This window comes from Capra hircus, chromosome 3 (assembly GCF_001704415.2).
Source record: "Capra hircus breed San Clemente chromosome 3, ASM170441v1, whole genome shotgun sequence".
In the NCBI taxonomy this organism is placed as follows: domain Eukaryota; kingdom Metazoa; phylum Chordata; class Mammalia; order Artiodactyla; family Bovidae; genus Capra; species Capra hircus.
The window spans coordinates 12805311-12831463 of NC_030810.1; the positions used below are offsets into that span (position 1 = coordinate 12805311).

General features: G+C 43.3%; 1 protein-coding gene across 1 annotated transcript; it reads right to left on the bottom strand.

The window, feature by feature from the left end:
- SF3A3 (splicing factor 3a subunit 3) lies at nucleotides 1947–25900 on the bottom strand. Its single transcript, XM_005678676.3, has 17 exons — nucleotides 25680–25900; nucleotides 25355–25402; nucleotides 24013–24065; nucleotides 23801–23906; nucleotides 20753–20825; nucleotides 20292–20383; nucleotides 19113–19195; nucleotides 17925–18063; nucleotides 16932–17000; nucleotides 16442–16509; nucleotides 16204–16311; nucleotides 15202–15271; nucleotides 12546–12710; nucleotides 12338–12448; nucleotides 11134–11224; nucleotides 3141–3196; nucleotides 1947–2260 (listed from the first exon to the last, which is right to left on the bottom strand). The coding sequence occupies exons 1-17, from the start codon at nucleotides 25773–25775 to the stop codon at nucleotides 2183–2185; spliced, it is 1506 nt and encodes a 501-aa protein (XP_005678733.1). The 5' UTR covers nucleotides 25776–25900; the 3' UTR covers nucleotides 1947–2182.

The following is a 26153-nucleotide window of genomic DNA, read 5'->3' on the forward strand; positions in this document are numbered from 1 at the left end:
GGAGAATCCCCATGGACAGAGGAGCCTGGTGGGCTACAGTCCTCTGGGTCACAGAGTCAGACATTACTGAGCGATAAGCACAGCACAGCACTGAGGAGAAAGTCTACAGGTATCTTTATATTTCCGAAGAAACTATGATCCTAAAAAGATTAAGAACGACTGATCTAAACCCAGAAAGAGCTCCTCTCATTCTCCCCTGCCTGGTCAGGGGGTTCAGCCGAAACCCTGTTCTTCCTATAGCAAACCCCCAAAGACCAAAGAGGCAGACACGACTGAGCAACTGAACAACAGAAAAGCAGACTTCAGAGTCCCCTCTGGGGAGAATCGCTTCTGATCCAAATTTGCTGGTCCCACCCCAGTAGCTATGTGGCCCCTCAGGGCTGGATAAGCTGGCCACCCAGCAATTCCTGCTGGCCCAGGTGTGACTGGACCACCTTACCTCTGGGTCTGCTCCCACCCTCCCACCTCCACTCAATTCTCTAGATTTATATACCTAGCTGCGCCTGGCACATGCAAGGCACTAACAGAGAGATATTTGGATAAATGGAAGAGATAAACAGAAGCCTCTGCAGTGACAGAGAAGCCCTAGGTTTTCTAATGCAGCTCATCAGATGCTCTCCTCAAAGTTCAAGGATGACTGCAGTCATCTGGGCAAGGCTGAGGGCAGGACTCCTTGGAATCTGGTCCCACTGGCCCTTCACACTGTAAAGCAAAAAAAAAAAAGAAAAAAAAAAGGGGGCTCTTGGGTTTGACCGTGGAGTCCCAGGTACCCCTCCTGAAGAGGGGGCTCGAGGACTGTGACAGCAGGAATCTTCTGGGGAGGCCTCACTGCAATGCTGGAGGGACATGTGCCCATGTTTCCCGTTTTCCAGGCTTTAAATCTCTTCCCAAAATGGTAATGTCTCCTGGCACTTTGGGCCTGTTTTCAGTAATCAACGCTTTTAGTTGGCTTGATTAGGTTTAATTATCTACTTTCTCTGCTTTAGAAGCTCAGGCCCTGGAGAGGTTGTCCAAATGGGGTTTCAAACAACTGAAGGAGCCAAAGTACACATGAATGTGTGAAGAGTTGCCCAGGGGATAGGCTGAACCGGGAAGGAAAGTAACAGAGGGAAGGACCACAGCGGCAAGCTGTGTGGAAACCCTACTCATGGAGAACAGGGTACAGATGAGTGTGAGGCAGAGGCCAGCTCTGGAGCTGGGATCTTCCCCAGCGGATATATGACAAGTGAACTGAAGTTCTGGGTGCTGAGGGGCAAAGGGAGCCTCTCTGGGATCCTGTCAGACCAGGCCCTGCCATTCAGATGACTGTGCCTGTGGGCAGATCAGGGCCCCCTGACTCCCCTAGTTCTCTCCACTTGGGATACCTGATTCAGATCCTGAGGCAGCTGCTCGAGTCCACCCAAACCGTGGCTCTTGGGGCTTGGAGACCATTCTGGGCTTGGAGCCACTTCACAGTCAAGCAGGGATCTTGGAGGAGACAAAGGCCGACGGGATCACCAAACTCTCGTTCTGAAGCAGCAAGCAGGCGGTCACTGCTGCTCCTGGTTTCACTGTGTGCCAGGCTGCTGAGGCGTGGAGAGGGGCGGGGCTGCAGGACCATTCCAAGCCCAAGCCCTCCCTCTATGCAAATTAAAAGGCAACCTTGGTGGCATGGCTTTGTCCTCAGCAGAGGTCCTGGCTCACTCTCCCCATCTTTCCCTAGTACAGTATATGCATGAATGGCTGGCTCAACTAAGGGCAGGGCTTTCCTGGGGTGATGCTCATTTGGAAAGGCAGCAGCAAATGCGGGTGGGGAACAAGGTCAGGTCAGAATCACCTAGCATAATATACGTTAACAGAATAGGTGCTCATTAATTTAGTTGCTTCTCAAGTTTGTGAGAAAGAAGTAAGGAGGTGTTATAAACTAGAGGACTGAATTAGTTCATGATTTTTGTTTCACAAGAAGACACATTCAGAACAAGGGCTGGTTTTATTTTCCAACAGAATCTTCTTCAGTAAAAAACAAAGATAAAACACATCTCAACCCTGCGATCTGCCAGCATGCCTTGTTTCTACAAGATGCACGCTAGTCCGTAAGACTAAGTAGCAAAGAGTCTTTAGGAGCATTTGATTGGGAGAAATAGAAAAAGCAGATCTTAGGGAAGTCTGGGCAAGGCCCACGGCTGAGACACATCCCCAAACACTAGAGGAGTCCTTGTCTTTTCAGATCCTCGTACGTCTTCTTATTCACAACGTTCCCACTGGAGTCTTCATACTCTTCCTAAAAGGGAAGAAGGACTCCATTAAGTACAACTCCTGGGAGAAATATTTAGACCAGCCTCTGGGTACCTGAGCTCACCCTGGCCTGATTCCATGCCATTCATCTAAAACAGCCTTTCTCAACTGGGGTTCTGCTCTACTGCCCAATGGTACCAATTATGACCAATCCTTGGGGATATCTGAGAAAATTGTGTATTCAAATCACTTCCGGAGTTTAAGATGAGGAACTCCAGCTGAGAAAGGCTTAAGACATGATTTTCAAATGAGTCCCAAGAACTCTAGGTTTCTACCTAAGAGGACACTATAGGGGATAAAGGCCAAGAGGACTGAGCTTCTCCACATCCAGAGGAGTTCTGCCTTTCCTGTGTATTGGAGTTCTATGACACAGTTTGAAAAGGGCTTTGCTGCTAAAGGAACAATGAACACCACTGACCCAAGAGGAAGCAGCTACCATAGCGCACATACATACCACTCCTCATCTCTGAAATCTGCTGTTAGGGATAAGCATCCCAAGACCAACAAGACGCCTCCCTACGCCATGAGCAAGCTCATCAGATGCTCTCCTCAAAGGAGATCTAACATATGACACAGATTTTCAACCTCTTAGCTTATGAATCCAGAGGGCAGGACAAGACACAGGGTACTTCTGCTTGCCACTTCAAAATTTCAAAGGGAGAATATAACCTGTCTTAAGACACAGATTTGAAGTCTGACACATGTAATATCACAAATAAATTAGGCTTTTCAAGTCAAGAGCCGATTAGAGATACTATCACCCTACACTTCCTGCTACAGTGAACCAGGGGCCGTCTCTCACTCCCTCCTGCACCATGAGGGACTCTGTGGCTTGACGTTACACCCGATGCTACAGAAACACTCACCTCAGTGTCAGGCTGCCATCGTTCCGACGCCTTCTGCAGTTTCAGCTTGGCCCACACTGCCGGACGAGAAATGATCAGCAATCAGATTCCACTGAGTCCACTGAGTACTGGGTGTTACAACATATCCCTCATTAGGATCCCCCTGAGTGCCTGTCCTAAGACATCTGCCTGCCCCAAATGGGAATTTTGGCTCTGGACTGGCTGTGGACAAACCCCTTTCATCGCAAAATTTACCACAATGTTCGCTTTGTTGCAGGCTTCTCTGGTGGCTCAGTCGGTAAAGTGTCTGCCTGCAATGTGGGAGACCTGGGTTCGCAGAGTCGGACACGACTGAGCGACTTCACTTCACTTGCTTTGTTGCAAAATAAAAGTTGGATCAAATACAATCAAACTCCTCTCAGAACTGAGAACTGATACTCTCAAAGGAAAAGTTAGTATGGTACGAAATATAGGAATTATTGGGAAAAGTGACCTTACTGTTTTAAAGTTCATAATAGAAGAGAAAGAGAATGCTGTGCTTAGTCACTCAGTCATGTCTGACTCTGAGACCCCATGGACTGTAGCCTGCCAGGCTTCTCTATCCATGGGGATTTTCCAGGCAAGAATAATGGAGTGGGTTGCCATGCCCTCCTCCAGGGAAATCTTTCCATCCCAGGGATCAAACCCAGGTCTCTCGCATCGCAGGTGGATTCTTTACCATCTGAGCTACCAGGGAAACTCAAGAATACTTGAGTGGGTAGCCTATCCTTTCTTCAGGGGAATCTTCCCAACCCAGGAATTGAACCAGGGTTTCCTGCATTGCAGGCATATTCTTTACCAGCTGAGATAACAGGGAAGGCCCAAGAGAACACTAGACATTGTCAAATACCTCTACCTGAGGTCTGATACATGTATTTCAAAAAATTCAGAGAAAAAAAAAAAACAGTGAAATATCATGGCCAAAGAGTCTGAAAGATAAGATGGCTCAATAAACACTGAAGACAATAGGAGGATAATTCTGACAGTTCAATTCTAATGAACACGAAAACGGAAAGACATCTACAGACACTACCACAGCTCCAGAGGAAGGGGTCAGACATGTGCAAAGACAGGACAGATACAAAACTAGGGAAAGAACAACTGAAACTTGTAAGAATGGTGTCTGGAAGGTAAACAAAGGGCTATGTGCCACAGATGGGACAGGTCGCTGCTGTGAAGTAAGATGGCAGTGAAAAGGAACAACTACTTGATTCTTATAAGCTTTCATATTTCTCATCAAGTAGAACACTCTCTAAACACGACAAGAATAGAAGAAATATCATATAGAGAAAGCTGAAGTCTAAGACGGGTGAAGAAATATTAATAGCAAATGAGACAATATATAAGTGCTTAACTCTGTGCCTGGTGTACAGGCATTCAGCTAATCATCTTTTCCTTCCTTGCTAATTGCCTTAAATTAGCTGAAATCTTTTTAAAAACATATTCATACTTGGCATCGGGTCTTAGCTGTGCCACATGGGGTTTTGGACCTTCACTACAGCGTGAGGGATCTTTAGTTGCAGCGTGAGGGATCTAGTTCCCTGACCAGGGATTGAACCTGAGCCCCCTGCATTGGGAGCACGGATTCCTAAGCCACTGGATCACTGAATTCCTATTTTTGATGGAACAGCCAATACACTAAAAGCTATAGACACAGGATATCATGGTTTTAGAAAAGCGATTGCTCACAGGCAATGTCCCTAGAATCCATGAAAATGTATCTCTCATGATATTGTCATAAACAAGATGATGATATCTGAACCTGATGCTATTAGTTTATTAGGTTTAGTAGACTTATACCTAGTGAATTTTGGTCAATTGTGACCAACCACCTAAATGAGAAATATCTTGTGACAAGTTCCATAGGGCTCTTTCTTAGCTGTCTTTCGTTCAACTTATGACTTGTAAATTTGGAACAATGGAATGATTAAAATAATGAATTCATACCTCAAATCCTTCATTTAAGTTAAAAAAATAAAAAACTACTGTAACTTAAATAACAGTACTGAATCCCTCCTGCTAAAAATGCCAAAGAAAAGCTTAAACAGAATGATCTAAAACAAAGACAAGGAAAGCCAGTATGGGAGCTGTGCCAGTGGCCCGCTCCCTGCCCACTCCCACAGGGCACACGCCTTTCCAGGTGCTCTGGAAGGAGCAATCCTGGTCTAACAAGGAGCTGCTTTTGCTGCCAGTTACTGAAGCGACAGCTGACTGCACCACGGATGGCACCTGACCCAGCTGCACCTGCCTACCATCCTTCCCTGATATTAGAAATTGGGACCCTGAGAGGCTGAACTGCATGAAGGCAGGCTCTGAATACTGAAAAAGGTCATACAGGGCAAGAGCTAGAGTTGCTTTCACTGTGAGCTAAGGCTTAAAGAGAAGACACAACAAAGTGGAGAAGGCATACACACAGATGGAAGCACAGCTGGAAAAGCACATTCTTCCTCACAGGATGGAAGGGCATGGAGTTAGATTTTCAGGGGCTCTCTTCCTCATGGCCCCAAATCCTTAAGATGTCTAGTTTAGATGCTTAAAAAAAACCCCAAATCCAAAAACCACACATGAAATCCAAGTTTAATAAAAAATATTCTACCAATGGGAAATGAAGAAAAATTGCACATACTCTACAGAATAATAGAAGTAACTTCAATTTAACAATTAATTGATTATACCTGTAGCTGATTCATGTTCATGTGTGGCAGAAACCAATACAGTATCGTAAAGCAATTATCCTTCAATTAAAAATAAACTTATTTAAAAAATAAGTGATGCCTATTAGTAGTGAGATGCCTGAGATAAAAGTCTGTCACGATCCTGTGGGAGTCAAGATGTCTGTAACTGTCTGTTACTGAAAAGTCTGCAAGGAAGCCAGAGAGTTAACCTAAGATACTTAAAAAGGAGGACTAATCCCTGGGGAAAGAAAGGGGAGGGGAGATGATGAAAAGAGAAAGTGATACTAAGATAGAAGTGAAACTACAAATGCTACACAAATGACCTACAAGGGAGGTCATTATGGGTGAAAATGATACACTGTATCAAAGATGTGGCAATAATAATATGAGAGAAACTGATAAACCTAGACATCTGAACAAGGAGATAAGTATCGAAAACAATATGGATAATATTTTGAATCATGAACCTGCCAATACTATTCTGGAAAAAATTTTTTTCTTTTCTTAATGATCAACTCAAAAACATCTATGGGGGTAATTTAAAATAAGGCAGTCCAGGATTATGGGAAGAGAAAAGACTGTGGTAGAATAGACACGTGATTGACCCCTGGCTTTCTTTTCTTATGGTACATGACCTTTAGAGACTTACCTCATTTTTCCTGTTCTGAAAGCGTGGGTGATCTTCTACCTCACTGATTGCTCTGAAGATTAAATGAGTGTAAAAATCTCCCATTTGCCTCGCATATACCAAGCATCCGGTATATGGTAGCTAGCAACAGGAAGACTAAACTCCAAATGAAAGATAAAGGTGACTTTGGATCTCACACCTTGGACTCTGTAGAGGAGCCCACAAGTGAAGCTGACGATGATAGCAGCTTATGCTTTCTCACTGATACATTCTACATTGTGGTCAGGCATGCTACAGCACTTTACCTGTATTATTTCATTTAATATATATATTATCTCATTTAAGACAACTCTCTGATGTAGATACACTATTAACACCCGCATTCGACAGATAAAGGAAACCAAGGCACTAAAGGACAGAACTTGCCCTGTGTCCCCTAGCCAGGAAGTAAGTGGCGGAGCTACGATCTGGACCCTGACAGGCGGCTCCTCCAGAGGCTGCACTGTTAGGAATGTGGTTTTGAACCACCTTTACCCTTGAAGGGGAACAGATGAAAACATAAAGAACTTAAGGGACTCCATCAACAAAGTCCTTGGGTAGAAACAACATGACAAGATGTAATGGGGGGGAAAGCTACTATGTATAATATGAGTAAGCTACAAGGACACAACACAGGGAATTGAGCCAATATTTTAAAGTAACTATAAACGGAGTACAATCTTTAAAAATTTTGAGTCACTACATTGTATGCATGAAAATATAATATTTTAAGTCAACTACAATTTTTTAAAAGAGGAAAAAAAGGAGATAATGGGATTCTGAAAGCAGAAAAGCCACTTTTTGTAAACAAGGTGATAAGAATATTGATATAAGATTAAACACTTAGTTTACTGAATCATTATGAGTCAGATGTATAGAATTTACTGTTTCAGATCATCAATATAATCACCTCCTATAAATAACTCAACAGAATGACACATATTAATAATAGATAACAGAAATTAGTAGCAGAAATAAACTGTTAGATGAAACATTAAAGTTGGAAATGCTAGAAAAACGCCTGTATGAAAGGAATAGATTCAAATTTACTATATAATCTTTGTGAGAAATCTAACAAGAAAATGAGAAATCTAACAAGAAAACAAGGAGTTAAATAGAAATAGATAGATCAATTAATACACTGAGTGTAAAGAGCTCACCCGTATATAAGGATGAATGTTGACAACTAGGGTAAAAAAGAGCCCACATCTGCTGCCAATATTTGATAACTGGGGAATGGTCTATTACAGTAGAACAAACAAGCTGTCAGACAACAGGAATTTCAAAAAGCAAATGGGAGTGATCAATAAGGTTACAATGTAATATTGAGTTTATGTGGCTCAAATAACACAAAAGTGGCAGAAACGCAAGACACAAAGTTTAATTACAACTAGAATCAACATGTCCATACCAGAATTCAAAACAAATAGACATTAAGTATGAAAACTACTGAACAGGAGAAAATGTTTATAAATAATATGACTGCTAAAGGGTTACTATTCAAAATACGTAAACAACTCATACAACTTAATAGAAAAAAACCAAAAAAACAAAAAAACAACCTGATTAAAAAATGGGCAGATAATCTGAATAGGTATTTTTCCAAAGAAGACATACAGATGGCTAACAGGCACATGAAAAGATGCTCAATATCACCAACTGTCAGAGAAATGCAAATCAAAACCACAAAGAGGTATCACCTCACACCTGTCAGAATAGCTGTCATCAAAAACACCACAGATAACAAATACTGATGAAAATGTACAAAAATGATACCCTTACACTGTTAGTGGGAGTGTAAACTGGTGCAGCCACTATGGAGAATAGTATGGAGGTTCCTTAAAAAACTAAAAACAGAACTAGCATATGATCCAGCAATTCCACTCCCCGGTATACAACAGAAGAAAACAAAAACACTAATTTGAAAAGATACATGTACTCCCAACATTCATAGCAGCCTTCTTTACAATAGTCAAGACAGGGAAGCAACCTTAATGTCCATCAACAAATGAATAAAGGAGATGGAGTGCGTGTGAGTGTGTGTTAGTTGCTCAGTCGTGTGCCACTCTTTGCGACCCTGTGGACTGTAGCTGCCAGGCTTCTCTGTCCATGGCATTCTCCAGGCAAGAATACTGGACTGGTTGCCATTACCTTCTCCAAGGGATCTTCCTGACCCAGACACTGAAGCCAGGTCTCCTGCATTGCAGGCAGATTCTTTACCATCTGTGCTACCAGGGAAGCCCCAAAGAAGTGGTATATATAGACAGATATACATGCACACACATACACACGATGGAATACTACTCAGCCATAAAAAAGAATGAAATTGTGTTATATGAACAACATGACGGACCCGGAGGGCATTATGCTTAGTGAAATAACTGAGGCAGAAAAAGACAAATACTATATATTATCCCTCATATGTGGAACCTAAAAAATAAAACCAACAAATGAATATAACAAAACAGAAACAGATTCACAGATATAGAGAACTTGTGGTTACCAGTGGGGAAAGGCAAGGGCAGGGGCGATGGGAGTGGCAAGGTAAGGACAGGGGATTAAGAGGTACAAACTACAATGTATAAAATAAATAAGCTACAAGGATATGTTGTGCAGTACAAGGAATATCGCCAATATTTTATAAGTTTGTTTTTTTTTCCTGTGTGACTTGGAAGATCTTAGTTCCCAGACCAGGGGCCAAATCTGGGCCCTCTTGCAGTGAAAGCAGGAAGCCCCAGCCACTGGACTGCTAGGGAATTTCCTAGTATTTTATAACCTTAAATGGAGCACAATCTATAAAATTGTGAATCACTGTTATACACCTGAAACTAATATATCAACGTATCTCCAAAAAAAGTAAGTTTTTGAACAAAGTAACAAGATCAAAGAAAGTATTAATAGGAAAAAGGAAATAGTAAAATGCAGAATAAAAATATTGAGTTTTCTACTTTGTCATACTAAATCAAGGAATCATATGGGCTATTAACTAGAGAGTCTTCTCAGAGCAGTACCTTTCTATGAGGAAGTAATCTCCACATAGTTTCAAATGACAGAAGAGAATGTAGCATGTAATCAGATTGACTTTATGACATAAATATGGTTTTGATTCCTAAATCTGACAAGTGTCTGAAAGCAAAGCAAAAAGCACATCTTTTATTTATGAATGTAAAAACAAAACTTCTAAACAGAATTCTAACAGGATAAATAACTACATTAAAAAAAAACCTACCACTCAGTACGAAATAATTCAGAAATGCTGTTTTATCCGAGCCTGATCAAAAGTAATAAAAATGTTGTCACCTTTCTTTCGTGAAATGTGATAATAAAATCATAAGCCAACCTTAAAATTAGTGAGGCTGCATCACATGGTCTTTAAAAACAGCACTCAGGCAAGGAAGACTTATTGCCTGCTTCTACTTAACATTTAAGATTTGGGGGTAATGCTTAGGAAAAATAAATACATGGAATAAAATTAATTAAAACATGTTTTTGCAGTTGAACCTGATTGTAAGCCTAAAATAATGCAAGGTATTACATTACAATTTCAAGGTATCAAGTAATTAATCAACTCAGGCAATCTACAGGACATATTTGAGAAAATATGCTCCCCTTTCTGCCCAGTCATGATCTACTTATTAGTTATATGCAGCTAGAAAACAAATCTAAAAATGTGACAGCATTCAAAATGCAGTATTATGATTCTATGAAATTTCATTACTATTTTAATTTCCTCTAAACAGAGTGAAGGGCAAAAATGAAAAGAGGCTAACTGGATAATCTGATATATTTTAATTCTGATCAGAGGAACTGTATGATTCTGACTTGTAAATGCACAGAGACAAAACAGCAAAAAGGAGTCCCCAAAGCTTACCACACTCAAGAAACTCAATGGAAGAGTCCCTGGAATTCCCTGGGGTTAAGTCAGGGATTGTGGAACCCTTTAGGTCACTTCTACTTGGCTTTACCATGGAGGATTTGAACCCCAGAGGTGGAGCCAGATCAGTTAGCTGACCAGGCAGCAGAGTAGTGTGATATGCTAAGAGGCAGTGCCTGAAACTTAGCAAAGTGGAGTGGTAAAATTCTTTTCCTAACAGTCTAACCTACTGACAGTGAAAACATGACAAAAAAAGAAAAAGGAGGAAAACTGTGAGGAAGATGGAAAAATCTACCATGGCCAGGTGGCCAGGAAGCCTGAGGTTCCTGGGAGTTTCACCACCACATTCCTGGGCACACGCTGAGCTTGGCTTTTTCCCTGAGAGGCATTTTGCTGCCGTGTTGCTGTGTATCTGCCCTGTCACCTCAGAAATAAGCTTGCCAAGATCACTTTTATTTCTTCCTTTGTATCTGCAGTTCTTAACACAGTAAAATCAATTCAGAAAATACACATACACTCATTCACTCAAAATCTTGCATACCCAGGAGTTCACAGAACCCAGTTAAAAGCAGTTTTATACTCAGCACAGAGCTCTTCTCAAGGGGGAAAGAATCAGTACTCCTGGCTAATCCATCCCCTGAGAAAGCAATAACTATAGTCTGTATGTACCACAACCTGCTGCCCTTAGGCCTGGACACACGACAATACTGGGACAGTGAACTGTCGCCCTGGCCTCGGGAACAATAAATAATTACTTACAGGAGACCGCGTCTTCAATCTGTGTCACATTAGCAAAGTGGGCAGTATTTGGGATGCCCAGACACCTCATGCCGTGAGCATGGCGCCATTCCTGGGAGGAGAGAAGCAAGAGGACAGCATGAAATAGGACTGACTGGACACACAGCACTAACCCCATCCTGCTCAGAAACCTTCCCTAATCCTTTGCAAAAGGCTCCACCTAAAGGCAGGATTTCTCTTGAGGCTCCTGTCTGTAGACAACTGGCTATGACTGACAAGGGGCAGTTACTTCAAAGCAGCACTGTATGTCTGCCTCACTGGGAAGGTTTATGAAACCTTGATCCAGACAAAATCTGTGTCAAGACCACAACTCTAACTCATCACTTACCTCCTATGCAACCCCCACCACCAGCATGTGTAAGCATTACTGACGGCAAGTCAGTGTCATCTTTAGAAGTAAAGGAGAAGACTGTTCATCAGGTACAAGCAAGGATATGAAAGAGACCAAGGAGGGAGGCTGATGCAATGACAGTATGGCTCAGGGATGGCAGATGGCATGGGCCCTGGATGCCAATTCCAATTCACTGGAGGTGGTACTGAGAAAGACTTAGAGACTACTGGAGTTCGGCAGAAAAGGCCCCAGAATCAGTAATATGCACATCTGAGGAAGACAAAGAGGAATTCACACACATTCTCCATTCTTGGCTACATCTAGCATGTCTTCTATTCTGTAAAATTTCCCTCCAAGTACTGAGAACTGAAGGTAGAAACAAAACAAGGCTGAATTCACTTACTGGAGTACCACCCAGATAATGCCTTCTCTCAAGAATAGCTTGATAAATGTCATCCTCTTTTTTTTTTTTTTTTTTCAAGAGGCAAAGGCCCATTTAAGACCCAAAGAAGGAGGCGGTCAGCCCTTTCTTTGGTATTGAGTACCAGCAACAGAAGAGAGAGAAATGACCAACGAGTTAGAAAGGCAGGAAGGGCAAGCAAGAAAAAACGGAACATGGTTCGAATAGTGGAATGCCTCCAGAAACCGTTTCAGGTGCAACCCAAGGCTGGCACTGCTGCCAGAAGCCAAATGCCACATGCTGGACTTTATGTCCACTCCTCTGATTCGCTCTAGCTCTGGAGGCTAGGGATCCTCTCAGGCTGCTCCTATCCTCTTCTCTAAAAGACTCATGTTTCAAGCTTCCACGTCCAGGAGAAGTGCCAAATTTCTTACAGCAAAGTGCCGCTGGAAGGCCTTAGGACCTCGGTAGGTATAGTTTCCACAAATCTCACAGTTATAGTTGATATTTAGGCCATGAAGCTTATACAACCAGTAAGGAATGGGCTAAAAGAAATCAGACAAAAGAAAAACAGTATTAGACCAGCGCCTGCATGTGCTGCCAAAATGAGAGAAGGGGGAAAGAGGGCAGCGGAGGACTTACTTTGCCGTCCCAGCCCAGGGGCAGGTTTTTGGGGTTGTAAATGATCTCATTCTCTTCATCTTCACTTTCACTCTCACTGATCTGCTCTTCCTCTTCCTCTTCCCGCTCTTCTCCAGTTCTTGCCTGCTTGCGTTGTACGTTTTCGTGAGTGAGATGTCGCTGCTCCTATGTCAGGTCCATGAATGAAAAGGGAGGTGAGAGAAGAGTGCAGAACAAAAAGGGAAATTTCCTGTTTTCCTATAACCTTTGTTGATCCTTCTTTTTTTAAGGATCAAGTTTTCTTTCTTGCACAACAAAAGGAAAGTCTTGCTTTCAAATCGAATTCCTCTTCAGCAGACCTTTCCTGATCTTAAAGGAAAAAGTAAAAACAAAACAAAACAAAACAAAAAAAAAAACGGAAAAAGTTAAACCTAGCACTTGCCTAGTCATCTGAGGCCACAGACAATCGCAGAACAATAGAAGTCTTTTCTCTTCTGTCCCTAAACCGTTGCCTGAATCAGTCTTCCTTTCTCTTTCCCACTGTTATTGCCCTCACCAAGGTGACAACGTTCCAACTTGCCCCGAGTCTGTCCTCACTCCAGTCTAGCTTCCATGCTGTCCCCAGATTTATCTGATGGAGAAAACCAATCTTGTGGCACACTTTGCTTAAAAACACTTTAATCTGCTTTCTGCTACTTAAAGGACAAGGTCCAACCTCCCAACATACAATAACTTTCCAAATTTTTCTCTGACTACACCATCCCTCACCAGACATACCCAGGGACAATGGTTTGTTTTCTCATTATTTCCTTTCACATTAATTTTACCTTCATACTTGCTGTTTCCTCTACCTGGAACATCTTAATCTCCCTCTTTATACTTAGAACACCCAATCTCAAAGTATTACAGTAAACATCACATTATACTGCAGTTATCTGTACCCCTCAGTCACAAACTGGGCTTTTCAAGGGTAAGAGGCTATGTCACATTCACAACTGTATTCAAAGATTTAGCATAATATTTGGAAACCAACAGGTGTCAGTAAATGGTGAAGCAATGGTAAAAATAATACCAATTCATAACAAGATCAACTTTTGGAACTCATTTTGGCTGGAACTGGCTGGAATTCCAAGGAGGATAGTGCCACCTCCTGGCGGGGAAAGCAAAATGCTCTCAAAGGTAGGACTTGTGGGCACACCTATGTCAGGGGCACAGATGAGCCTTGCATTTGTCCTCAAAGGACCGGCAACTCAGTCTGCTGCCCACGCTCAGTTCAGTTCAGTCGTTCAGTTGTGTCCGACTCCTTGCGACCCCATGAACTGCAGCACGCCAGGCCTCCCTGTCCATCACCAACTCCCGGAGTCCACCCAAACCCATGTCCACCAAGTCGGTGATGCCATCCAACCATCTCATCCTCTGTTGTCCCCTTCTCTTCCTGTCCCCAATCCCTCCCAGCATCAGGGTTTTTTCAAATGAGTCAGCTCTTCGCATGAGGTAGCCAAAGTACTGGAGTTTCAGCTTCAACATCAGTCCTTCCAATGAACACCCGGGACTGATCTCCTTTAGGATGGACTGGCTGAACCTCCTTGCAGTCCATGGGCCCACACTAGCACAGTCCTAGTTCAGTGTGGAGAGTATAAGTATCCCACATATCCAATGTCTAGCTAATCCCTTTCATCCAAAGGAGTTATAACAGTGGGATCCAACAATGACTCTAGTTTTATGAGTTATTATACACGTGGTCATCAAACAAGGACAAGAGACAAAGACATGTGGACCAGCTATCTGAACCAGAGCCACCTACTCACTCAAAGCACCATGTGAGCATCTGGAAAGGAAAAGGCTCCGAGAGCAGTTGAAAACTGCACAAAGCAGACACTCAGAAAGGCTGGTCCTCTCTGCAGCACTCCCAGAGACAATGACCATCTTCCACTTTCTCTTCCCTGAAAGAATCATTTTCTCCTGCTCCTCCTCCAACTTTCTCTAAGATAAGCATCTTGGTTGGGTAGGCCTTTTTGTACCTGTAACCCTCTTCGGCTTCTTCTTGAAAAAATACTCAAGGAGCAGCTCACAGCCAGTTCTGCACCACTAACCTCCAAACCTAGTACCATGTAAGTTGCTCCAACCCTGTGAACATGTAAGTTACGCCTTTTCAGAGAAAGTCATTCATGAAGAGCTGCTGCTGTGGGCACACCTATGTCAGGGGCAAAGATTAGCCTCAGTCGTCTTCAGAGGACTGGCAACTCAGACTGCTGCCCACACTCGCACAGTCCTAGTTCCCTGTGGAGAGTATAAGTATCCCTCCTTTTATCCAAAGCAGGTGTAAAAGAGGGAGCCAACAGATGACTCTAGTCACATCTTACATGCCTTTTGAGTGTCTGCTTCCTGGGTCACCCCTGGCTCTATTCTGGAGCTCAGGGAAAGAATCTGGATTGTACATGGAGAGGGGAGTCTACTCTCCCACCCAGCCTCAGGGGATTGGGCAAACCTAGGAATGTCACCTAACAACAGAGCAGGACCTCAGTGAAGGGCTAAATACCATGGGAGAATACAATTTTCGGCTAAAGTAGTTTGATCTATGCATTTTCTCTTGCAATCGTAAAAAATATCCTACAAGTGTATAGCTCTCTTACTTCCACAACTTGGAGCATTTACAGCCCTCAGCAGAGTCACTTACCCCAAGAATCTCTACATATTCGTATATCTGGGCTTCAAGGAAAGCAATGTCTTTGTTCCTCTCAGTGTCTCTGGAAATAAGAAACAAACTGTATCACTTAGGGTTCTTTCACCCAATGCCATGTTCTCTATATCTGGGAATATTTATTCCATAGGAGCATCTAAAATTACAAGCAGAAGAGAAACACCACATTGTGAAAGCAAATGTTCTGTTCAGCTCAGGACTTGTTGATATTTATTTATTTTTAATTAAAAAAAAAATTTTTGGCCATGCTATGTGGCTTGCAGGATCTTAGTTTCCCAAGAATCAAACCCAAGCCCTCTACAGTGGAAGCGAGCAGTCTAAACCACTGGACTGCCAGGCATTTTTCTTGAGATTATTTCTTAGAATGCATAGAAGCTTCCTCTTTGACCTCATTCTAGAGAGTGAAAGGCATGTCCAGGTATTTAAATTCCTATACAAAGGAAATGTGGTACAGAAGGGCAAGCTCTGGAACAGGCAGACCTGGGCCCAAGTCTTGCTACTTAGTAACTGTGAGATAACAGGTATAACTTTTCTAAGTCCTTATCTGTCAAAGATGAGGATAACAAATACTTTTCAAGCTTGTTTTGAGAATTAGCAAAATCACATATTAAAAAAATACCCTGTACAAGCATGTGCCTCAGGAACAGATTCAACTGTTACTAGCAAAAATGCACTTAGACGAACATTTTTGAACCAACTTACCCTCTATAACCTACTGAGGTAACAAAAGATACCTGGGGTACAGTTTCAACTTTAGAGACGTCACCCACTCTCAGACACCTGAGTACAGACTGTCCTTGGTTTATAGTAACGATGAGAGAACTGTCTGCCATTAGCAGAGGAAAAGAGCAGACTGGAGCCGGATGGATCAATAGCGGTGATAAAATGGGCTTTAAAATTTCTGATGTGGTATGAATTCTGCATGGGAATAAAAAGCTTAAAATGTAAGCAGAGGTGCCCTCCCTCCCCGCCACTTACCGCTTGGTGCCCTTTGTCTTGGGATTTTTGGCAAACAGGGAGGTGTCGAGTGACTCGAGGGACTTTCCTTTGGTGCTGAATAGCCTCTGGGCTCGCTCTTCTAGGGTCCTAAGGAGACACAGGGGCAAAGGATTTCAGGATTACTTTACCATCTAGGCTTGCTTCTCTTTGCAGTGTGGAGAAGATCGTGAAACTCAAAGTAAACGAGACAGTTCTGATAGAAAAATCAGTCTCTTACCCGCCACACTTCAGGCCTAAAGCTAGGAGTGCAGATTTTAATCTGTCCAGACCCAGGGAGGCCAACTCCTATATGAAAGAAACAAGTTACAATTTTATATAAATAGACTTGGAGAAGCAACAAATGCTCAAACTTAGGTTTGCAGGCTGGTGTGTGGGTGTTCCTAAAACAGTGGCAAGACCACACATTCCATAGCCAGTCTCCTAGCAGGATGCTCCAACTCTCCAAAGGACCGACTCTGTGATTAAGTTCATCCGTAACCATACTGGCTGTGTTCCACTACCTCCACTATAGCTTAAGATGGTTAATTTCCAGTTAACAGTGTTCAAAGAAATTGGATAAGCTTTTTTTTTTTCATCTTTCTACATTCTTCGTAGATGCTTATCTCAAGGATTTGTGTCTTACCATAGTAAGTCTGTAGCGTTAGGAGATCAAGTGACCCCTCTGAGGCGTGAACAGGCAAGACCAGCACAGGCTAAAGAAAACATACCTCCCAGGAGGAGAATGCAGAGAGGTCAAGATGGGCTCCGGCATGGGTCAGGGCACTGCTTGTCTCTTTCTGGAAAAACAATACGATCTTTATTAAGACCCAGGATTAGAACAAAGGCAAGGGAGTCTTCTAAATTACAGGCATACCTTGGAGATGTTGCAGGTTCAGTTCCAGACCACTGCAGTAAAACGATTATCGCAATGAAACAAGTCCCACAATTCTTCCTGGTTTCCCCGTGCATACAAAAGTTATGTTTACACTATACTGTAGTCTATTAAGTGCACAATCCCATTATGTCCAAAAAGACAATGCACATGTCTTAGTTAAAAAACTTTATTGCGAAAAAATGCTAACCACCATCTGAGTCTTGGTAGTAATAAAAATCAAAGACCACCGTAACAAAATAAAAACTGGCAATAATAGACTTGCCTGATGCAGGGAGTTGCTGCATTTGTTAAAAAAAAAAAATAACTGCACCATCTGAGAAGTGCAAGAAAGCAAAGTGCAGTAAGACAAGGTGTGTGTGTACCAGGTGCTGGGTGGCCCCTTATAAACATGTATGAGTGAGAATCAAATGCCTTTAAGAGCAGAGCAAAAAGGAAAAAAAACAAAAACAAAAAAAAACACCAACTAAAACTAGATGGTCCAATTCTCCCAGAGATTTCAGAAAAAATTCATGTTTGTCCCCAGGAATGAAAATATATAATAAAGATTTCTAGCACATAATTATATCAGCTTTTGGTCAGTAGGAACCACAGAGCAGTAATGATACGGTTGGTGAAAATGCTGGGCTCAGCCAATGGCAAGTGGGCCCTGACAAATCTCTTTCCAAAGTATACAGAGAAAACTCAGCATACTTGGCAGAGAACACCTCCTGGCTACAACTGATCCCAAGGGACCAGCATCCAAAGGCCTAAAGCAGAGGCTCAAGATTAAAGTAAAATAGTTTACTTCCCTGGAATGTCCTCCACCCAAACCCCCACTGAAGCTCACCGGCCATCCAGGAAAAGTACCATTCTCCCACTTCTTCTCAAACTCGTTCTGAATTTTTCCAAAAAGTTCATTCTGATCTTGGAGAGGCTTCACTCTATCTGTGTAATCCTGAAGGTATTCAAGCAGCATCTCCAGATATCTACAGAGGAATATGTAATACAGAGACAGCAAGGTTTCTATTTTTGATATACCGTTATACCCTATAAGATATACTTATAACTCCAGTGATACTAGTCTTTTGAAGGAATAAAAATGAGCTTACAATTGGCTTTCTTCTAATATGTCATCTTGATTCTGACCTTTCCTATCTTCTTTCATCCTCAAGATACAATTCCAAATACTACAGTCTTAACTCACAAATAAGAAAGATTTTAGGTAAAAAGAAAAAGAAAAATAGAGGAAGGCAGATTACTAACTAGGGGCACAACAACACAAACAAAGCGTGACATCTATACATCAGACCCAGGCACCTCTGAGAAAGTTTAATTTTGTCCCTACTCTGCTCAGCTCCAAAGACAGAGGCACCAGGGTGGGAGACTTCCTTTCACAATGAGACAAAATTAAGAACAGTATGGGCCTAAGATCACAGATGTGCCCACAGACACATATTCTTCCAGAGCCAAAGTATTATGATTTTACTTTTTAACTAATTAATCATTTATTTGTTTGGTTGCACTGGGTCTTCACTGCTGTGAGGGCTTTCTCTAGCTGCACAAGCGGGGGCCACTGTTGGTTGCAGTGCACAGGCTTCTCACTGTGGTGGCTTCTCTTGTTGCAAAGCACAAGCTCTAAACACATACGCTTCAGCAGCTGCAGCACACAGACCCAACAGCTGCGGTGTGCGAGCTCCAGGGTGCCCAGACTCACTAGTTGCGGCACTTGGGCTCTAGAGGGGGGCTCGATACTTGCGGTACAGGGGCTGCTCCATGGCCATGTGGAATCTTCCAGGACCAAAGATCAAACCCGCATCCCCTGCACTGGCAAGCGGATTCTTATCCACTCTATAGCCAAGGAAGTCCCAAAGCATTATGATTTTAAAAATGTATCTTTAAAACCCCGACCTTCCCATAAACTTGGAAGTCATCCATGTATGCCTTTCATGAAACAAAATTCAAAACTGCCCTCAAATCTCATTAAAATAATCTTCTAGTCACATTCAGTAGAGGCCTGGAAGCTAATAATGCCTACCTCTTGTACTCGGCATTCTTCCTTTCTTTAGGAATGTCAAACAACTGGTCAAAGATGGACAGGTAAGTGATATAATCCAGCTTCTGAAAAGAGAAAAGAAATGACAAGAGATTCGGTTAGGTGTTTGCACCAAGTTACAACATAATCTCCAATAAATGAGATCAAAATTGGGCCTAACTACATAATCTCCAATAAATGAGATAAAAATTGAGCCTAACAAAGTTAACAAAGCCCAACTCACTTTAGCCTTTTTTTTCCTCCTACCATTTAATTCCTGCATTAACTGGGTATTAATTCCACTAGACTGAGTAGAATATGAGACACATAATTAACCTGGAAAAATACAGATCAAGTCAATAAACCATAGGCTAAAAGAAACATCTGTTCATCATTACTACATACCGGGCACTTATTTAAAGACTGACATCCACTACCTCTTAAAGTAACGTCCCGGAACGTGCCGTTTTTTCCCTCAATCACTGATTGAGTATCTTTGGACCAAGTGTGTGGATACACATGAGAACAAGACAGATCCAACAGGATTGGACTCATGGAGCTTATATAGCTGAGACAACTTTTGGGACATGTCCTTACAACTCCAAGAGGAATTCCATCACATACTTCCTTGCGACTTTCCTGACACTGTCACATTAAATCTCATCTCTTATACTACTACTACTAAGTCGCTTCAGTCGTGTCCGACTCTGTGCGACCCCACAGACGGCAGCCCACCAGGCTCCCCTGTCCCTGGGATTCTCCAGGCAAGAACACTGGAGTGGGTTGCCATTTCCTTCTTCATCTCTTATGGTAAGTTATTTTAGGTATCTTTTTAAAGATATTAAATAGTCATTCCTGGAAGAGATTATGTTTTTGTATCTTTATGTACCTACTACTATGTGTACCTAACACAGATGCTGGATGTGTATTTGGGAGTTTTAAAAATTTATTGTTACAAAAGCAAAATAGGCTTGTAATAATAAAATAAAATTTACTAGTAAGTAGAATAGACTTATTCATTCACTGCAGAAACCCGATTTTCACTTTGAAAATGGTTTCCTTCTAAGAAAGCACATCACCATTTTAATATTTACCTAACAGTTCCGGAACACAAGGAAGACACGGCTCAGTGTCCTGACTCACCGTGAGAATCAGAGCCACCTTCTCTATCCTGGGTCTTACCTCAGAGGCCTTCAGGTTAATGTATTTGAGGTAACAGTCATGAAGATCCAGGTAACGACCATATCCCTCTTCATCTGTGAACTCCACCAAATCTGAAGCAATCAGAGGTATCAGTGATTCAGGTACTAAAGACCACTTTATTGGACGTGGCCTTTCAAGTGACTGCACTGTTTCACAATGCAGCCCTTTACCCAAATACCCTTTCTCTGCTCACAGAGTGAAACAGGACTCAGCCAATGCATTTAAGTTGGACGAGCACAAAATGAACATTGTGCCCAAAGCCAGTTTAGGATGACAATTTAGTCCAGACTTTTCTCTAGTCTAACAAAGAGAATATCAGTAGGAGAACCCAGCTATAAATTTCTGTGGGGCCATTTTCCAGGGCTCTGAGGGCAAATCTGAGCTCTGTTATTTACCTGTACTTCTGTTGGTGCTGGAGAGAAGCATTAAACCCTACTTACTTTGTGCTTCTTCACTTGGATTCTCTCGCGCCTTTAGGAGTTCCTCAAATTCCACTGACATCGGAACACAGATCTGATGGGAAAAAAGAGAAAAGCTCAGGTGGATTTTTCAACATAAAGGTTGCAATATCACAGAATGGGCTATATAGAAAGTTGGATTTCTAATGCTTCACTTAGCTTGGATTTTTCATTAGAAGTTTACTTCTGTTTTCCAATTACCTTGCTTTTTCCTTTGCTTTCTGCCATTGTTTAACTAACATTTGCTAAAATAACATTCAAAAAAGTTCAAATAACATAAAAAGACAGAATGAAAAAAAAATCAAGCTGCCCCCTTTAATAATTTTCCTGCAAGGGAGTTCTCTGGTGCTCCAGTGTTTAAGATTCTGCACTTACAATGCAGGGGGCATGAGTTCGATCCCTGATCGGGGAACTAAGATCCCACATGTCTTGAAGAGCACTCCCATCCCCTGGGAACCAACCTGCCTCCACCAAAAAAGATTGTACTGCAAATAGATAACCACTGCCTACAGACTACTTAAAAAATTTTTAATGTCAGCCATTCTCAAACTTTGCTGCACATTAGAATCACCTGCTGTTGCTGCTAAGTCGCTTCAGTAGTGTCCGACTCTGTGCGACCCCACAGATGGCAGCCCACCAGGCTCCCCCGTCCCTGGGATTCTCCAGGCTCAAGGATACTGGAGTGGGTTGCTTTTTCCTTCTCCAATGAGTGAAAGTGAAGTCACTCAGTCGTGTCCAACTCATAGCGACCCCATGGACTGCAGTGTACCAGGCTCCTCCGTCCATGGGATTTTCTAGGCCAAGAGTACTGGAGTGGCTTGCTATTGCCTTCTCCTGAAAGAGCGCGCTAAAAGCCCTGACATACTTGATACCAATTAAATGAGAAGTGGGGGGAGGTATCAGCACTTTTTAAAGACCCTCAGATTCAAATGCACGGCAAGATTTGGAAACCATTGCTCTGTGCATTTATATGTGTATTTGTGCAACCATAATACAGGCAAATGACAAAATTATTACTTTGCTTCTCACATAATTGGATTTATTTTTTCCCCCTTAGTATATCCTGGAATAAATTTAACCATTTATTCTGCATCACTTTTCCACCAGAGCTGGGATAAGGTTACACACCAAAATGGTACTCACGTCTTCTCTCTTGGTTAGCAAAAGCCTGAATACCTTCCAAGGGGAGTGAGGAGACATTTACGTGCCTCCACTAAGTAGCCTCTCCTGCCTAGTATTTTCAGTCTCTTATTTTTCTACCCATTCCTTTACATATGGACACCTTCCTATCTTCCTCCTGCGTCTCCTCTCCTTTTTCCTGCCAGTCTTTCAAATGCATGTTAAAACACTACACACTACTGTTTCCCCATTATTCACGAGTACTCCCTGTGACCAGATTTCCCAGATTTCCACACCCACCACTTCCACTGAGCAGCAATCCTGGCAGTTACCAATCAGTAACAGCAGACACCAGTCACTTCCTTTCTGAAGCTCATTTGCTGAGCTCCTAAGACATGGCCTGGAGCTGCCAACTGACCTGTGCTGGAGGCTCCCCAGGCCCCCTTCCCGTGAGGTGCCTTACGGTGAGTGCCCCAAGGCACACAGAAGCTGAGTCTCCCTTCACACTCTCTCTCCCTCCCAGAACACTATGATTCACAGCTTCAGCCATCAAGTCCACGTGATAATTCTCAAGCCCCAGTCACTAACTTCAACTGCTCATATGACACTTCCACCTAGGTCCATCATCACCTGAAAATCTACATACATAAAAATCCACTTCCAGTGTAAACGGGTTCTTTCTTCCTTATTTCCATCAAGGGAAAAAACAACTTTTCAGTTACAGAGTCATAAATGCTCAGTGCAACTACTGACCCCTCTCTCCACTTCTACAGACATGCCTCACTCCCCCTTTGCCCTGGAATTCCTTTGGTCAGTTGTGCAAGATGTTTAGTAAGTTCTCAACAACTGAGATGTAATCCCTGCTCCTAATAATTTTACAGTACAGTGGGGCAGCCATTTATTGTCAGAGAACATGACAAGATCATAAAGAAAAGAAAGATTAACTGGCATTAACTAGGAGTGAGATAGACTAGGAAGCAATTTTCATGAAAGAGTTGGTCTCTGGGCTGAATCATGAAGGGGTAATGATCAATGGACGTGAGTAAAGCCTCTTTGTGTTAGTCGGTTCCTCCAGGCAGCAGATTTCAAGATAGGAACACAAGTGGTTTATTGACCAGTGGGGTGGTGGGGGCAGGAGGAGAGGGATTACCCATGAAAGATAAAAAGGAAAGGACTTCCCTGGTGGTCCAGTGGTTAAGACTCCATGCTTCCAATGCAGGGGACACGGTTCTGATCCTTGTTTGGGGAACTAAGATCTCATGAACTATGAGGTGTGGCCACCAAAAAAAAAAAAAAAGGAGAGAGCGAGCAGGATGGAGGGATGGAGCAGAGAGAGCCTAGACCATGATGTAGATATGAGAAAATCTCACTGAAAGTCTCACAGTGGGCAGAAATAACCAGGCTGTGATACCCCTCCCCCACACTGTGTTCAGTCGCTGGTTAGGGGCTGCCCAGGAATATGTGTGCTCTGTCGCTTCAGTCGTGCCCAACTCTCTTTACGACCCTATGGACTGCAGCCCGCCAAGCTCCTCTGTCCATGGGATTTCCCAAGCAAGAATACTGGAGTGGGTTGACATGTCCTCCTCCAGGGGATCTTCCAGACCCAAGGACTGGACCTGCAACTGCTGCAGTGCAGGCAGTCTTTACCACTGAACCACCAGGGAATTAGCAGGCAGCTTCTTTACCATGAGAGCCACCTGGGAAGCCCTAGAAGAGAATGGCTTTAGCTTAAAGCTGAGGGAAATTCTGAAAGAACTCGCAGTTGCAGGATGTCACCTAACTACACTGCTTATTGCTAACTGGTAAGTTCCTTTTTGAAAGGACATCTGAATGGCCATCTCCATTTTCCTAACACATGTCCTTTGTATACTCTTTGGACAGGACTGGAGAAAAAACTTTGCAAGGTCATACCTCATTTGGGTGCTTCCGGTGGAATTCCTTTATTTGTTTGAGTCTATTATAGAATTCAGCAAACTCATTGGGTCCTGAAATGGCATTGAGCTCCTCTTTTCGTAAGCTGCAATTTCAGAAAAAAATCCAGAAAACATGGAGCACAAAGTCAGTCCTTTAACCATGGCCCCTCAAAAGCAGTAATTGCTGGACTGAATGTGACTGTGACTTACCCATCCTTGTCGTCATACAAATCCCTCAGATTCCCACTGACTTCCATATACCTCTGAAAGGCAAACACAAATCCATTAGAATGAAGCAATCCGCCCGTACAACTGAGACCCAAGCAACCAACAAGGGCTCTCTAGTCAAATCTCAGGAAAACTTCAAGACATGTGGTGTTAAAAGTTCTTATGCTTTCTGGTACCCTTAACAGACAACACTGGCTCCTAGCTAATTTTTAAAACAGGTCACTCTGAAGATTACCTAAGAAATGTGTTTTGAGGGGTGGCAGAGTTCCCATATTTAACTTTCCCTAGAAGAGTCATGGGCTTCCCTGATGGGTCAGTGGTAAAGAATCTGCCTGCCAATGCACAAGACGTGGGTTGGATCCCTGGGTCGGGAAAAGGAAAAGGTAATCCACTCTAGCATTCTTGACTGGGAAATCCCATGGACAGAGGAGCCTGAAAAGCTACAGTCCATTGGGTTGCAAGAGTCGGACATGACTTAACAACTAAACAACAGTAGAAGTATTGTAAAAGAGAGCCATGTGAGAGTCACCCTTTGGAAAACAGCAGTTCCCATCAAAGACTCTCAAAGATAAAAGGGTAGTCCAAGTTGACTTCCACTATTTCAAAAGGCTTGACTAAGGAATGCTCAGGCTAAGTAAAACACCACACAGCTTCCTCTGGATTCAAATTCAGGATGGCACAAGTACATAGCCCATTCTCCAAAACTTTTGGAACCAGATTTGCTTCTGAATTTGGAATTCAGGAAGGTACTACATGAAATATCCCTAGTGGGATCTGGAAAACACATTAATTAGTTCTGCAGTGAAAGTTATGTTATTTATTGAATGGGATAAAGACCATAAAAAACCTCTCATCTGATCAGATCAAGTCAGATTTTTGCCACCAAATAATTTCCAAAACAAATTAAAACATCTTTTGTTTTCAGAGTACTTTGGATGTGGGAATCTACATAAGGGATTAGGGGCTAGTAATATTTATCTATCCTAATTCAGAAACTCTGATTAGGGTCTATTTTTTTTCTATGGGGGAGAAGGAGAGTACCTTCTAAGCCTGAGGCATTGACACCTCATAACTACTGTTTGCACATCCATGGGACACAGGATCCTGTAAAGGGGATCTTCTCTAGTAATTAAAAATGAGTAAGAGTACTCCATTCGGAGAAGGGAGTAAGGGTGGTTAAGCATCCTCAGGGTTGCTTTCGGCGCGTACATTCGGCAGGCATACAAACTCCTCGACTGGCCAATCGGCTACCTTTGTTCCCGCACCCCCTCCCTCCTCTTCCAGTCCACCGCACCCAAAGAGAAGCGGACAGCGGGACACTCACATCTTGCATGGCCCGCGTGCGGTGGTCAGAATTGATCTGGTCCCGGAGCTGAAAAAAGGCAAACGGTGACATATACGCCGTTAGTCGGAATTCTGGAGTTGGGAAGGCCGCCCGAGGGCGGAGCTTACCCGCTCGGGTCTTAGCGGCCCAAGCAGAGAGGCCTCTGGGCGCTGGGCCCCGGGGAAAGGTTACCTAGGCCTGAGCTCGGGGAGGGAATCCCCCGAAGGGCTCGGGGCGGGGCGGGTCTGAGGGCTGAAAAAAACTCTGAGGTTAAACCCGGGCAGGGGGCCCGGCCTTACGGTAGCCCCTGCCCAGGTCCACTCACCGTGGACTTCTTAGTGAGCATCTCTTTGGCCATGACATCCATAAGCCGTTCCTTCTCCTCATGATAGCGCCGCTGCTGCTCCAGAATCGTTTCCATCTTCCCTCCTCCTCCTCCTCCCCCGCCGCCGCAGTCCCTGCCGCCCCAGCTCAAGCCAGTCCACCAACACGACCGGAAACAACCCCTACCGCCTTGCGCGCCCGCGTCCGCAAGTTACGAGTCCGGAGGCACCAAAGTTCCGCGGTTGCCGGAAGTTCCTCGGGGACTCGAGGAAAAGTGAGCACCGCTAAAGACCCAGTCCGTGCTATGGAGACTGCTGCAGTGCCCCCTGCTGGCCGGAGGTGTGTGGCGCGATACCGAACGATTTGCAGGTGCCTCTAGGGGGCACACAGAAATCAACCAGCCTGGCGTTAAGGAATCTGACCTGGCCGGCGGGGACTTCCCTAGCTGTGCGGCCGTGCTGGTAGGGACCTGGAC

Bases quoted from the DNA above. Each gene is read 5' to 3' on its own strand.
- SF3A3 (XM_005678676.3), bottom strand. From the start codon at position 25,775: ATGGAAACGATTCTGGAGCAGCAGCGGCGCTATCATGAGGAGAAGGAA. The intron at 3,197-11,133 runs GTAAGTAATTAT...CTCGTCCGGCAG, and splicing joins GATTGAAGACGCGGTCTCCT to TGTGGGCCAAGCTGAAACTG. The intron at 2,261-3,140 runs GTGAGTGTTTCT...CTTCCCTTTTAG, and splicing joins GATGGCAGCCTGACACTGAG to GAAGAGTATGAAGACTCCAG.